The 16,463-nt window shown below is 38.0% G+C and overlaps 1 protein-coding gene across 1 annotated transcript in view; it reads right to left on the bottom strand.

The window, feature by feature from the left end:
- The window catches only part of LRCH1 (leucine-rich repeats and calponin homology (CH) domain containing 1), a 216,360-nt gene that overhangs the window by 16,913 nt on the left and 182,984 nt on the right, over positions 1-16,463 (bottom strand). The window contains exons 16-18 of the mRNA XM_006884551.1: positions 10,377-10,486; positions 7,772-7,909; positions 4,489-4,566 (exon numbers count right to left, since the gene is read on the bottom strand). Of these exons, the coding sequence (XP_006884613.1) occupies positions 4,489-4,566; positions 7,772-7,909; positions 10,377-10,486 (326 nt within the window). The remainder of the gene's footprint in view (positions 1-4,488; positions 4,567-7,771; positions 7,910-10,376; positions 10,487-16,463) is intronic.

Here is a 16,463-nt window from a genome sequence, read left to right as displayed (position 1 = left end):
CCCCCAGTTCACTCCTCTCCTTGAAAAGCAAAAGAAAAACTCCTTCATTGGTACCCTATTTTTAAGAAAGAAAAAATAGTATATTCCTTCAGTTTACAGAATGTCTTTGAATTTTAAAAAAATCAGGTAATGGGCATATGTACAGTTTCTTATGTACTCACAATGTATGTAGACTCAGCCTATCAACAAATAGCTTTACTTCCCAGCATAATTGAGGTGAGATTTTTAGATGAGATGGAAGTTGATGACAGCAGGTAATACACTAAGACATTCAGAAATTAAGACAAACTTTGCTCTGTATTTCTATGGTAGTTTCATTTCCTTCCCTCCACTTTTGAAAGGAAATTATAATTACCAATATTTATTCAGAGTAAATAATTAAAGGCATTCCCATTTCATTTTGTATCACTGTAAGGCAAAAAACATTGGTAAATTGGCTAAAACAAAATAACATGGAATAGGTTCTAATTAAACAGTACTTTCTGGAACAGAGATAAATAACTTATCTTCTGATTCTTGGTATGACAATTTGATTCACATATGGAAAGTCTATGATGGAATCAAATTGCTGAAAGAGTATATGCATAATTATTTAGCACACATTCAAAGCCATGAGTTTATATGCAACACTAAACTGTACACATATATCATAGATACGCCGACACTGTAGAAGCAACACTGTTCACAAAGACATTTAGTTTATACTACAAAAATCAGTCTTCTAAAAAAGACTTTGTATACTTCTTATTGTTAAGACTCAATTTAAGGCCACTTTAATAATTCTCTCCTTATCTGTCTATAAAATTAGAAGTCTAATGTTAACCCTGCCTCTTTGGAAGCCCATCCAAATTTAAAATGGGAAATACAAAAAGGAAGAACTAAATAACTTCTGTAAGTAACAATTTTTTTTTGTATCATGAGTATCTGTTTACTTCATCTCTGAAAATTAAGAAAGATATAAAAAAATCATACGAAAGACTGTAACTTGGCATGTTTATTGCAGCTATAATAAACTTCTCAACTTACACTGCTACACCAAATTCTGAGAGATTGGTTCATGTCTCAATAAGAAATCACTTTGTGTTACTAATGGCACAAAAAGTCTTTGAAAAGCCCCAAATTAGCCATCTAGCAAACTATACCACAATTTAGATTTGGGCACTATATAGAGAATTGAAGGCTAGTGGAGAAATTTTGCATGCAATTAGTTAAATCACAAAGCAACATACAAACAATACACTATTAATTATAATAATGTTGTTGTCATGTACTATTGAGTTGGAACTGACATAGCTGATCCTCCAGAAGATTTTCAGAGGCAATAAAACACATGGGAAGAGATGGTCTACCTTTCTTTTACAGAGCAGCTGGTGGATTTGAAGTGTGTGCCTCTGGGTTGGAAGTACATCTCCTTGCCACTAAGCCATCGCTGCTCCCGGTATAATTAGAACTATAGTATGATGCTATACTTTGATCCACATACCCCAGGTGCACACAAGGAATGATAAACAATCATCTACGACCTGTTTTGCTTAAGACAGGTGGAATAATCAACTCCATATTCCACCGGTAGAATTCAATACTGTTGTTAGATATAATCGAGTCAAAACAGACTCATGGCTGATCCTCCAGTGAATTTCCAAAGGCTGTAAATCACATGGGAGGAGACAGTCCATCTTTCTTCCTTGCAGCAGCTGGCCGACTGAACAACCATCTTTGGGTTGGCAACCTAATTCCTTACGCCTGGACCACTGGAGCTCAATTTAGCCTTCAGGAAGCTCTGCTCTCAGAAGAGAGAATCATGCTGACCAAAAAATCTTTTCAAGTTTGGCATTTCACAGTTATTCCAAAACTTGAAATTATCTTCTCAGGTAAGAAATTATCTTTTCAGTTTCCTCAGATTTAAATTTACTGTTTCACTGTAATTCTACTATAACAATTTAAAATGCTTGTAATACTGACTATTAATTTCTCAAGAAAGGTTGAGGCTAAAGAGAATACACAGGGCTTCTGGGTAAGAAGGCGGACTACTCGGGTGGCAGTTCAGATTCTCTTCACAGAAGAAACCATAAAATGAAGACTACATATTAAAAATAATTCTGGAACCCTGAGGGTTTTTTTTAAAAAAGTACTTCAAATAATGATTGAATGAAAACAGTAACTAAGGAGACAGACGGAGCCAATAACTCTTAACATCTATTCTGAAGAGTCGTCTGCTCAGCATGGAAACCCAGGGCTCAAGTGGTATCCAGGGTGCAACACTGCCCTGGGTGCAGATGTTACACACACACACACACACACACACACACACACACACACACACTCCATCACACCTAACAGAAGACACAGAGTGAAACATTAAGAATTACCAACCTAGCAAGCAACGCAACAAAAGTACAGATACTGTCAACACCACAATGTCTGAGACAACAGAAAACTTTAAGCAATTTAAAAAAAAAAAAAAAAAGACAAGAAGAAAGTGACCAAAATACAGAATCAGAAAATCTTTCCTAGGAAGAAATGTGATTGAAACTTCCTGATAAGAAATTCAACAACATGGTAATTCAGTTCTATCAGTGGATTTACAAAAAGTCTAGAAAATAACAAAAACCATTGATAAATTTTTAAAAAAGCAAATTGATAAAGAAATATATTTTATTGAGAAAATATTGTTTCTAATTTTGAAGCAATATAAAAATTGCAAATGAAAATATTGACTATTAGACTAAAATTTCAGAAATAGATACTGTGTTAGAAGGATTTATAAAACGGAACATAGTGAGATGGCAAATAAACCCTTTAATAGTAATCTATTAGAAGATCAATCAGAAAAAGGATTCAGGGAAATGAAGAAAGAATTACACAATACAACAAACAAAGTAATCAAACAAAGTAACTTATGTGTAACTGGAATTTCAGAACAGGAAGAGAACAAAAATGTATAGAGAAGACCACTGAAAATCTGGAAGAAGAAAACGTCTTAAATATTATGGAAAAGGGGGAAATGTGTATCCAGGAATTACAACCCATTTACAAAATAGGAAGAGGACATGAAAAGACACTTTGCTCAAGACGTTAGGATGCCAACAAACATGAAGAAACACAGAACATTAGCTGTTGCTGTTTGCCTTACAGCTGACCCTCCAGGGGGTTTTAAGGCTGTAGACTGCACAGGAGGAGACTACTATTCTTCCACAGAGCAGCGAGTGGATTTGAACCGAGTGCCTTTGGGACTGCAGTGAAGTTTCTTACCACTGGGCCACCGTAGCTCCTTGTTGTTGTTAGGAGCTATCAAATCAACTATGACTCATAGGGACCCATGAAAATCACTTAAATCCTGCCCTAACATGCGCTTTCCTCATCTTCTCTACGCTTACATCCAATGTTAGTCACTGTGTCGATCCTTTTTTTTTTTTTAGGGTCTTCTTTTCTTTCTCTGACCTTCCACAGTATAACTAAAGAGATGCAAGTCAACACAATAATGAGATATCTCATGCCAGCAACTACAGCAATAAAGCAGCAAATAGACAATGCTGATGAGGTTAAAGAGTGATTAGAATTCTCAATACACTGATGGTGAGGATGTAAATTGGTGCAACTACTAATGGTAAGTAGTCTGACACTTCCTCAGAAAGCTGACTATACTGTGACTATTTATCCAGCAATCCATTAGTAGGCATAGAGCTCAAAGAAATAAGAGCTGCAACACAAACGGACATATGGACACCTAAGCTTATTGCTGCATTATACACAATAGCAAAGAGTTGGAAATAATCTAGCTTCTATCAAGGGATGAACTGCTAAAGCAACTAACACACACACTGACACAATGGAGTATTACACATCACTGAGAAATGATCATGAATTAATGAACTACTATACAATATGGATGAAGCCAGAACAGATTATGCTGTGATATAAGTGTCACAAAAAGATTATTATAAGACTACTATGGTATAGGAGCCCTGGTGGCCTAGTGGTAAGAAAATGCACTGTAGTTCCAAAAGCATGCAGTTCGAATCCACCAGCTGCTCTGTGGCAATCTACTGTTTCTGAAAACTCACTGGAGGGTCAGCTATGGGTCAGTTCTGACTTGATGGCACACAACAACAACAACAATATGGTACAGGGTTCCTAGTATAGCTAAGAAAAGGCAGAACAAACAGGAACAATCTTTTAGGGTTAGCAGGGATGAAAAAGGAAAGAGAGGAGAGAAAAATGTAATGCATAGGCATGTTAGGTGAAGGGAACAGACATACAGCAAGAATTTTACTAGACCCTGTAAGGCTTAATTACTTTAATTGTAGTCAGTTATAGAACAAGATGTCTATGAGTAATTTAATGAAAATTCAGTAAGATTTGTAATATTTTTTTCCAAATAAAAAATAAAGAGAATACACAACAAGGGGCATATCTATTCAGTTGTTCTAATACATATACTAAAGAAAATTTTTACTAATCAAATATGTGGTCTAAGTTTGAGGTTACCTCTGGGACTCCTAGTTTCCGGCAAGCTTCCAAAAAGTTTTCTACATTTCTTCTGCATTTGGCCATGCTAAGTTTGGGCTATCAACACAAAGATGAAAAAAAAAAGTAACATTATTAAAATAGAAAATGTCTTAAAACAGGTTTATTAAGCATTGTCTATGGCACAAGGAATACATATTTATTGAAGGAAAAGAAAACACTGTATAGGTAAATAAAATATTATTCAGAAACCTGTATTTAAAGATTAATCTTTTGAGTTCTATTCTTCCAAGCACTATGTACATTTGCTCACTTTTTAAATGGCATCATCATATTGTGTAACCTACTTTAGTTTACTTAAACACTGATAGAGCAAACACAAATGCTTTTCTAAGCTGTCAGCTGCTGCTGACTTGGCGCAATGCCATGCACAATGGAACAATGCTTCCAGATTAACCAAAGGTCAGACTCTCCTAAAAAGTAAGCATTTCATTGGCTGCTGTGTAGAAATAGTCAAGGATGCCTTTCTTGTTAATCTGTCTTAGTTTGGAAGTTCTGCTAGCTGGATGGTGGCTGCTCCAGAGATGCACTGGCCAGGAATGAACTCAGCTATTCTACCAGGAATATCAATGTTCCATTAACAATGTGAGGGTTAAATTTCCCTACTTTATCTTCTTAGTAACACAGCAATGGATTTCATAGAAAGAGACAATATCAAGGTCAACAGCACTGAAAATGGTAAAGAACTCTCACATGCATATTAAATAAAAGTGGGAAATATCATGGTGTACACCAAGTGCACCTTAGTCTTTAAAGTGGCACCTCTGCTCTTCAGTACTTTAAAGAGGTCGTTGGCAGCAGATATGCCCAACACAATACGCTGTTTGATTTGTTGCTTGCTGCTTTCACTGGTATTGACAGAGGAGCCAAGGTAAAAGAAATCCTTAAGAACGTCAAGCTTTTCTCCAGTTATTATGATGTTGTTTACGGATTCAGTTGTGAGGATTTTGTTTTGGGTTTTTTAATGTTGACATGTAATCCATACTGAAGACCATAGTCTTTGACCTTATTAAATGATTCAAGTTCTCTTCGTTTTCAGCAGGAAACGTTGGATCATCTGCATATTGCAGGTTGATGAGTCTTCTTCCAATCCTGATGCCACATTCTTCTCCATATTCTCTTATTGCTCAGCATCCAGACTGATTAGATAAGATGAAAGTATCCGTCACCGATGCACAATTTTCCTGTTTGTAAGAAACAGCTGTAGAACTCCAGATAGTTTTATGCTCTGTTCGACAGAGTCACTGAGTCAGTATCAATTAAATGATAATGGGTTTGCTTTTTTTTCTCTCTGAAACTCTGAAATGACCAACAACATTTAAAATAGTTACACAGCAAAGGAGAAGTCAATAGTGTTTCAAACTACCAAAAAAAAATTCATCACTGGATGTGAGTAAGCTCATCCCTCTACCTTTACAAGCATGATGTTCCCCTCCACAGAACAGCGTCTAGCAACAGGTCCAAAGTAAAACTCACTGTCTTTGCCTCCAAGGAATATTTTGTCTGCATTTTCTCCAAGACTTATCTGTTGTTCTTATGGCAGTCTGTGGAATATTCAGTACTCTCCAACACCACAACTCAAAGACATCAATTCTTCTTCTATAATCTTAATCATCGTCTAGTTCTCAAATGCAAAGCAAGTGATTGAATAGTCGATGGCCTGAAACAGGTGCACTTTAGTCTTCAGACAGACCTCACTGCTCTTTAGCATTTTAGAGAGATCCCTGACAGTATATTTGCCCAGTGAAGTATGTCCTGTCTTAGCTGCCAATATAAACACATGCAGTCTGAATCCACAAGCTTCTCTGAAGAAAAAAGATGGGCAATCCACTCCTGTTTGATTTACTGCGATCAAAGACCATAGTATTCAATACGGATTACACTTTAACATGAAGACAAAAATCTTCGCCACTGTAACAACATCATGATAGATGGAGAAAAGATCAAAATTGTCAACAATTTCATCTTACCTGGATCCACAATCAACACTCTTGGTACCAGCTGTCAAGAAATTAAGCGTGTAAAGGCACAACAGTGCAACATGAAGACACAGTCCTTGTCCTCAGTAAGTTGTAGCCTACGCTGGGAAATTAAATTTTGTTGTGATGGGGCAAGAAGCTTTAAGTCATTCTTAAAAAACAACAGCTGTTTTGAAGATGGCTGACTCCGAGTACAAGCGTACCCCACTGGGCTTTAACAGGATGACTTTTCAGAAGTGAATCATTAAGGTTTAATTCCTCTGGGTGGACTTGAACCCTCAACTAACTGAATGATTAGAAGTTTGGGTCCATCCATAGGTCTCTTAGAAAAAAAGTCCTGACAACCTATGTCTACAGAGCACAGCTGTCCTCTGACACATGGAGTTGATTCAGTGTCACCTGATCATCCCTGGGCAGGTTTTACCTCCCTCACCTGGAGAATGAGAACATCTAGGGCAGGGACAGAGTCTCTGTCATCTTCACCTTTTCTACTGTCTATCCCTGTGTAGAGTGGTCATGGTGTTGTTGATATAATGATTGGCTTTCTGACTGCTGGTGTCAGCAATTAATGATATTTTCAGATCCACATTTTTTTCAGGTGTATCTGGGTGACCTTAAATAATGAGTAAAAGGAAAGAGATTATCAACTAGAAAGGCTTTTCTGAAAAGACAACTTCCTGTCGTTTCCAGAACCTCTCAAGATAAATGAGTCTTTATCCTTGAAAGTGATTTACTTTACGTTCAAAAGAAATTCTTTTTCCATCTTCCACATATTTAAACATGTACTTCTTTCCCATTAAGAATAGCTGAATTCTTTTAAAATCAGAGTCTATTCTGTTCTTGTAATTTTTAGGAGCAAATATGAAATTCTTAAAAGGCAATTATGGTGAAACTTCATCTCACATACTTTGTGCATGTTGTCAGAAGAGGCTAGTAGTCCTTGAAAAAAGACATCATGCTGGGGAAGGCAGTGGGTCAGAAAAAGAGAGGAAGACTTCAACAAGATAGACTGACATAATGACTATAACAATGAGGTCAAGTGTATCAGAGATGCTGATGACGGCTTAGGATAGAGCAAAGTTATGATTTGCTATTCACAGGGTCACTAAGAGTCACAGTCGAGTTACTGCACCTAACAATGACAATAACAAGGCGGAGAGTACAGTACAAAGGATTTATGTATGGTGCTGATGATCTCAGTGGCAGCTGTAACCTGAGTATCCTCTGTGTAACACTTATGTTTCCTTTTATACTGTGTTACTTACAACTGCTGGTGAAGGGACATGAATGCTTGCGACAGACCGAGGGCGGACATGGTTGACCAGATGGCAGAGGACAACGCCATCCATGAGTGCTGCCCCCAGGTCTTCGTGCAGGCTGACTTTTAGTCTCATCTCAATGCTCTGGTGGGAGGAATCAGAAAGAAGCTTGTGAGCAACTTTAATCACCCAAGATATCTGAGGTAAAATATGTTACAGATACTAATAATATTAGATACACTAATATTACTATGGGGGGAAGAATAGAATTTGTATCTTTTCAAAAATTTCCAAAGTAAAATTTATTTTGCATAAAAAAATTAGTTATGTCCAAAATACTTAATTAGCAGAATTAAAACAGTAATGGAATATTTGCTTAGGTTCACAATTTCTGCAGCTTTGATTATAAAATGTGAAAACAGAATAAGGCTGACAAATGAAACAAAACTCAAATTAGCACAGAGAAGCAGAAAAGAATGAAAGGGGATGCTTTTGTCTTAGATTGTGTCTTAGCTCGGAAATGAAAACTTTTTAGACTTAGATAACCGTAACTCTAAACCAGTTGTTACTGAGTCAACTCCAACTCATGGTGTCAAAGAACTGAGGTTATTTAGAGGGAACAGGGTATCTACTCCATCTTCCTGGAAGTGGAAGAAGAGCAACCTGCTTTTAAAGTTACATCAAAAAGTCTCTATTGCACAAACCTCAAACACTGTAGCTGACCCAGTTCCTGACTCATAGTTACCAACCCCAGGTTCGTGAGGTTGTGAATCTTAACAGGAGGGGACAGTCAATCTTTCTCATAAGACGCTCTCTGTAACAAGCCTTTGAAGTCCTAAGTAGGAAGGACTTGTTCTGATAGTTTGTGATCAAGGAAGCATATGCATGAAAATCAATGCATGCAAGAGACCTACATAATGATCTCTTCACATTTTTGGCACATAAAAGTTAGAATCAGTAAGAGAAGGAAAACACAAGTATTTCCCATTAATTAGCAGACAAATATTCATAGCCCTGGCCTTTCCAATCACCTGCTATGCATCTGAAAGCTGAACAATGAATAAGGATGACAGAAGAAGAATTGATGCCCCTGAGCTGTGGTGTTGGAGAACAGTCCCAAATATCCTGTGGACAGTCAAAAGAACAAGTATGTGTCTTGGAGCAAGTACAACCAGAGTTCTCCTTAGAGGAAAGGATGGCAAACTTTTGTCTCATCTACTCTGGGCATGTTGTTAAGACATGCTATTCCTTGAATAGGGACATCATGCTTGACAAGGTGGACGGTCAACGCAAGAGAAGAAGACCTCAAAGAGATGGACGGACACAGTGACTACAGCAATGGGCTCAAGTGTGTCGAGATGACAAGGATGTCACAGGACAGGACAGGGACCAGATCACAGGGCTCATGGGGCTGCTATGAGTCATTGCTTGACTCAACAACTTCTAACAACATTTTTATGGTTATTGATTTACAACTTTTTCCTATTTATAAAATTGATTTATGAAGTTTTCCTATTTATAAAAATTTGTTTCCTTTTTATTTATTGTCTCTTCTTAATAGACTATATGCTTTCTAAGTACAAAGATTTATTCCTCTTTTTGTTCTTGTCCTTTCTTATCAACCAGAACATTACCTTGCATACAGCAGCATTCAACAGTATCTGTTTTTGAAATGGGAAGATTTGGTGTAAGCTTGACTATGCCAAAGAAGTTTTTTACTCTTCTTGTTCATAGCTATTGTACTGTCCATGAACTTCAAGCCTTTGTATACCAATTCAAAATGTGATTTTTCAATATCTCCAATCTCTTCTTCCTCGGTGACTGAAGCCTTGCACTGCTACCTGACCTTCCATGTTCTCTTCCTAACTAGATCCAATGGTTGTGTGGGGAGACAAATGCCAACTAGATGCCCCCTAAGGGTTGTGCTGGAACCAGAAATCCAAGAGGAATCAGGCAGTGGCTGTCCTTGATGCACCAAGTTGAAAAACACCTAGAGTGCTCATCTCAAGAAATCACTCTTGAGAGAAGTTTGTATGGTTCACCTGTTACATGACTAACAAGAAACCTCTAACTCATGTGGGGAACAAAGTGGGGATAGCTGAATACCGTCACAATGAGCAGAATGTTATTACTAGTTAAACAAACAGACGGCAGCCATACTTGAGCGCGCTGCTGCTGAGAGGCTGGTGGTCTGAATCTACCCGGCTTCTTTGTTGCTGAAAGACCAGGTAGGTGCTCCGTGCCCGAAGGGAGAACCCTCGGGCAGCTCCACTCTGCCACCCGGGGTAACTTGAAAAATCAACTCGATAGCAGCTAACCACAACAAATCAATGACACTACATTACAGTATGAATGGACAGAAGTCATGCTAGCAGTACCACAGATCTTTGCTTAGATTTTTCACAATATCCCTCTAGACTGTGACTATTTTTAAAATTGATGAAGGAACTGAAATCAGGGATAAGAAGTGACTTGAACAGTATCAATCACTTAGTAACTTTGCTCAATTAGAAACTAGGTCTGTAGTAATGCTTTAGAGTCTATTTAAAAAAATAGAGCCGGCTGCTTCAATTCTGACATCATTTTTAATCATATAATATTTATTAGGTACCTCACGAAGTTGTTCCACCAGTTCTTTTTCTTCTCTCATCTGCTCCATTTTCCTCCGAATTGTAAACTGTGGGTCAACAGATTCCAAATTTCTTTGAGGTCTTAGAAATACTGTAATAAAAAGGGGGGGGGGGAAGCGCAACTTTATGTAGTACCCTCTAAGGGTTGTCACATATGGTTGTTTATTTTTAGGTGAAAAAATAGTTATTAAATTCATTCCAAATAATTCATAATGTATCTATACAGAAGCTAGAAAATTCCTACTTGGCACAGTAAACTTGATTATTTTAAAGGACACTATGAAGTCCCTAAGTCTGCAAAGGTTTAACACATTAGTCTCCTAACTAAAGTGTGGAACGCTGGATGGAACTCCTGCCAATCCCGATCTCCCTGTGAATTACCAGCCACGGAAAATCCTACGGAGCAGATCTACTCTGACATCCACGGGATCGTCATAAGTTGGAATCAATTCAAAGTCAACTGGTGCTTCTGTTTTTAAATGTTTTAAGTTCTATTTTAAATATCAGATATATTTCAAATATTTCCTAGGAAAAAGACGTCATGTTGGAAAAGTAGAACGTCAGGGAAAAAGAGGAAGACCCTCCAGGAGACTGGATGACAGTGATGGCCACGGTGGTTCTGAGCAGAGTGTGGGGATGGCACAGGACAGGCAAGGTTTCACTCGGTTGTTGACGGGGCTGCTATGAGTCATCACAGTCAACACGATGACACTTAACAACAACTACAACAACACTTAACTCTGGTGGTACTACTCTGTGCTGCTAACCGAAAAGTCAGTGGTTTGGCTCTACTAGCTACTTCTTGGCATAAAGAGCAGTCTCTTCTTGTAAACATTTTCAGTCTGGAAAATCCGATGGAGGGTCACCATCAGTTAGAACGGATTTGATAGCAGTGGACGGGCTAATATCTAAGTTACACTGACTGGAATAACAAGTTGAGAAATTTGGGTTGCTAGTAAACTAGATCGAGGGGAGGGTCTGGGTTCTCATTAGAACTGTTCTCGACTCCTTCTCTGACGGCTGTCTCTCCTCTCTTACTTCTCTATTTTGTCACTTTACGTTCCAAAAGCCTTTCATTCAACTCAGATCATTTGATTTATATAAGACTCCAGGAATTCTCTGTGTTAAAAATACACACCGATTTTATTTTGATTGCATGGCATGTTTCACATGTCTGGGTCAAAAGCTGAGTGAATCTGTCTTTCCTTTTTAAGTGTAGAATGGAAAATTTTTTCTTTCTACCATGTTACTGATGGTGTACCTAAAAAAGAGAGGTCTTTTTGAGGTGAACACTGACCACTTTTAGAAAGGGTGGCAAGATCACAGGCAGCCTGAGAGATGGTCACTGGCTTCATATCTTAAGAGTTACAAAAATATTAATTAACACAAGTGCTGTCTCTGAAAGGAAGTGAGAAAGATTGTTGGCTCTAAATCTGTGAATATAATATAAAGATTAATAAAAAAAAAGTGACATATTTTACTTAGGGCAGAATACTAAGAGCTAAGGGTCTTGATTTCTACTGTGAAGTAAGGTGTGAGGTTGATTTACACTTGAATTTTTTTTAAAATTTTTTAAAAATTTTTTTATTTTGTGTGAGTGTACCATCAAATCAGATCTGACTGGTACAGGAGGAGATTGTCCCTCCTTTCCCGGCAGAGCATCTGGTGGATTTGAAACGTGCGCCTCTGGGACTGTAGTTGCAGCTCCTTTCCACTAGGCCACCAGAGCTCCCCTTAAACTTGAATTTTTATGTTCCATAAGGGAGCTCTGGTGGCCTAGTGGCAAGAATTCTAGTGCTGGAACCCTAAAGGCACACAATTTCTCCACAAGCTGTTCCACTGGAAAAGGATGGGTGCTCTCTTCCTGTGCCAGTTACTGCCTCTGAAAATCTGTTGAGAGGATCAGCTGTGAGTTGGTTCCGACTCTATGGCATATAACAACAAGAAGAGAGGTTTTTATCCTCTTAAAGCTGTCCACTGTCTGTGTGTGCAAGAGGGGCAAAGGATATGTTTGAAGCTTTGGTTCCTCTGTCCTACACATCTTAAAGACTGTGTGTGTTTGAGGGATGTGGGGAAAAGTCCTACAAGAAATTTTAGGCAGAGAACTTCAGTTTTAGAAATCAAAACCCCACAAAAAGATGCTTTAGGATAGTGAAAATTTAATAGTTATAACTACAAGAATTAAGAAATGAAGAATAAGGTGGTGTAATTGTTATTCTATCCAGATGATGTTTCTTTTTCTTTTTTAATGGACGAATGTTTCTTAATGTGCTACTCTGGAGACTTCTGCAATTTACTGGGTTTTAAAAATTAAATTCCCTTTATAAGTATAATACTTTGAAGAAAAAGATGAGTTCAAGACATATTACCAATTATTTTCACCCAAATATGACATGTGAATCTCACTTTGTACCTTTGAACCAAACAACCTTATGCTCTGATGGCATAGTGTGTAATGTGTTGGTTTATTAATCAAAAGGTCAGTGGTTCAAATCCACTAGCAGTTCCTAGGAAGAAAGACATGCAGTCTCCACTTTTAATGAACTACCATCTTGAAAACCTGATGAATCAGCAGGTTTGCCAAAGCAGTAAACGCAAACAAGGAGACTGAGGGATTTTCTCATGTGGACCTGCTGGCAGATTCGAACTGCCAGAGAGACACCACCCTTGGGTTAGCAGACAATCTCCCTATGGAGAAGACTCTAGGGAAGTTAAGTCCATCAATGGAGAAAGAAGGATGTTATAATGCTTTGGGAGGCTCAGACCTCTGCTATAATGTACACAGAAATGTTACAGGCATGTCTCAGAAGGGTTGTTTCCAAGGCCCACAAAAGCCACACTCGTAAGAAACAAGTCTGACTCTTTCAAGCAAGGTTGGCAAAGGAATGACAGGGTGACAAAGCAGAGGGAGATGAGATGTTTCTAGAGTAGCAGGAAAGAAGGAAATAAAGGTCTGAAGACATAAGCAGTGAGGAAGACGTGGAGGAATGCATTAAGTTTGTGATTATATCATAAGGAAGTCTCAGGTGGTGCAAATGGTTAAGAGTTGTTAGTAACTGAAAGGTTGACAGTTTGGAACCATAGAGGTGACTAAGAAGAAAGGTATGGTGACCTGCTTCTTGAAATCGGCCACTGAAAACCCTACAAAGCACAGTTCGCTTCTGGCATCATAAGCAGGACTCAAAAAGAAGTGTTCTTTAATTATTTCCATAATATATAGACTCACACAGAAACCATGCAATTTAGAGTATGCATACCCACAGGGGTATGTGTGTGAATATATAAATATGCTATATGTAAGTATGTTTACATATATTATATAGAGATAGGGGCGTGTGTGAGAGAGGTGTGTGTATATATATATAAAGAGGGTGTGTGTGCGTGCATGTAAATAAAATATAAAATCTAGAACGAACCCACATCTTCAAAGGAAAAAAGCAAACTGAATTTACCGACCAAGTCCGGGAATGCAGACAGAAGCAGGCAGAGCACGCAGGCCAGCGAGAGGCACTGCAGTGCTGTTTACACAAATGGAATGTTTCCTTTGGAGCCTTTGCTTCCCTTTGCCTTTTTTCTAAGGGTAATCTTATCTAATACTACATGCTTAGTATTTTCAATATGTTTTTACTGGCACATTTCATTCAGAATATAAAGCCATCAGGAAGTCGAATGAACTGTGGGCTTCTGTTTAACAGACCTCAGTCCAAGTATCAATGCCTTGCTGGGGCCTCTGTGAGGTAGCACAATCATGCAGGAGTGTTTGGGGTCCTTATTCCTGGCATCCCTTTTCATTTTAACTTCCTCTGTGCCTCCAAAATACAAAATGGAAAGAAAAAAAATGCATGCCTGGGATTTGCTGTGCAAATGTTAAGCAATTAAAAAAAAAGTGTCAAAACACAATTCAATGGTGGTTTTCCCAACAATTATTTTATATGAACAAACTCATAGGAAACCGTGAGTATAATTTTATAAGTTTTCTAGACCTATGTGAGAATTTAAATCTAATGGGAATGAAAGTTATTAGCACACTTATCCTGCAGGTCTGCTATGACAAGATGATTATACTGGGACCATCAAGACAGCTTTGGTTATATGCTCTATAATATTTTTGTTTGTTTTCCCAGTTTTATTTTCTTTCTTGTAGTTCTACCTTTTCCTTCTCTTTCCTCCCCATCTTCAGCTTCAGGGTTATGAGTAACCTCAATCCATGGTAAGGTTATGAAGTTTATTTCTCACACATGTCTTTGTACTTCATAACACAGGTATTTTTCTCCCCATTACAATTCTGTATTTCCAGTGGACCTTCTCCACTCTTAAATTCACCTGTCACAAAGTAGTGACGAGCTTTGAGATGAGAAAATGAAGTAACTGCTTTAAAATCTCCTTTATTCAAAGCTAAGCCTATTTAGATGGTATTTCTGCAGAGATATTCTATCCTGATAATTAGTTATCTGCTTTTTTTATCTTTTAAAGCTGTGTTCTTAGACATGATTGCAAGAATGACATTTCAGAAAAGATTTTATCTGTTATTCACCTGTATCCAGTGTAACAAGTATAATGTCCATCATAAAAAGAATGCCCAAAAGATATTTGGAGGAAGTTTTGGGTAGCTCAGTCAAGCATTCAAATACTAAACAAAAGGTCAGAGATTCGTGTCCACCTAGAACAACTTTGGAAGAAAGACCTGGTGATTTATTTCCACACACTGAAAATTCTGTGGAGCGCAGCTCTGCTTGGAGACACGAGGCGGTTATGAGCTGGCATGGACCTGACAGCAGGCTGATTCACTATCTCAAGATGTGCACTTTCTCTAATTGGTGTAAAGAATACCTTTTAATGAAGCAATAAAGAGTATCTTTCAATGAACCAATAAAAACTGACTGAAATGCTATTTAAAATTATTACATGTAATGTATTTTGCATAAATTTTTGCATAAATCCTGAAATTTGTTACTTGAATTTAAATCAGTGTGAGGAATTTCTCTAAAAATACAAGGTTTTCCAAAGACCACATACTGTTGTTATATGCCACTGAGTCAGAGCCAACTCATAAGTTGACCCTCCAGAGGGTTTTCAGAGGTTGTAATCTGCATCACCTATGCATACACTGTGAGGAGACTACCCATCTATCTGCCTCAGAGCAGGTGAACCGCTGACATTGGTTTAGCAGTACAACTCCTTATGCACTAGGCTCACCTCTTGTGATCCTCAAAATTCAACTCTCCAACAATCCCCATTAAAGTTAAGAATCTGTAATGGCTATTATGCTTAAGGTATAAAAATTCAAAGGCAAATGTTACCTAGTGAAAAAAAAAATTCAAAGGCAGTGATAGGTGGCTTTGGAAAAATATCATGAGCTGTCATTCTGGACTGTGAATCCTTTCTAGTATCTTAAAAGGAATCATGTGCACTCCCTGTCCCCAAGAAATGCTCCAGTTTCATGCCCTGGAAGGTCTTAGAGGGTTTCCGTAAGATCGTGATGATGGCGCAGCACAGGGCAGTTTCTATTTGCTGTTTGCTGGATGGTACCTACACCAAGAGTTGTGTTCAACATGGGTTGTTATTTAACATCCCATAAAGAACTCGTAAAAACTTTCAATGTTTAAATAGCAGGTGAGAACACATGCCTCAGTATCTCTCTCTGAGTGTGGGCTCGGTATCTAGAGTCTGAAACGTGTCCAGACGGTTCCTGGGTTTGGACTACTGAAAAACCTCTGCCTTCAGTTTCCTTGTTTGTTTTTTTTTAAGGGGGAGATATTACCAGTAGTGCATGATTAAAATTAATAAGAGAAAACATGTATACGAGGCCAATGTGGGCTTCTCCACTGTCTGGGGGTATTTAAAAGATCATTTAGAAAGAGAATAGAAGAGTAAAGGAAACTGTAGCAATGAGTTTTCTCCATTTAAGAAGAAACAGAAGTGGAAGGGTCCCATTCAAAGGGCAGAAAGAGCTCTGTCTGCACTTCATCCCCTTCCTCCAGCCCTCACAGGTTGTAGGATTCCGGAGATGGGAGAATTCCAATTCCTATGAAGTTTATATCTAGCTTGTTATTCATAAAAATCTCTTT

The sequence above is a fragment of the Elephantulus edwardii genome, unplaced genomic scaffold (genome assembly GCF_000299155.1).
Source record: "Elephantulus edwardii isolate Elephantulus edwardi_28Jun2011 unplaced genomic scaffold, EleEdw1.0 scaffold00036, whole genome shotgun sequence".
NCBI lineage: Eukaryota > Metazoa > Chordata > Mammalia > Macroscelidea > Macroscelididae > Elephantulus > Elephantulus edwardii.
This window is presented reverse-complemented; position numbering and strand designations above follow the sequence as displayed.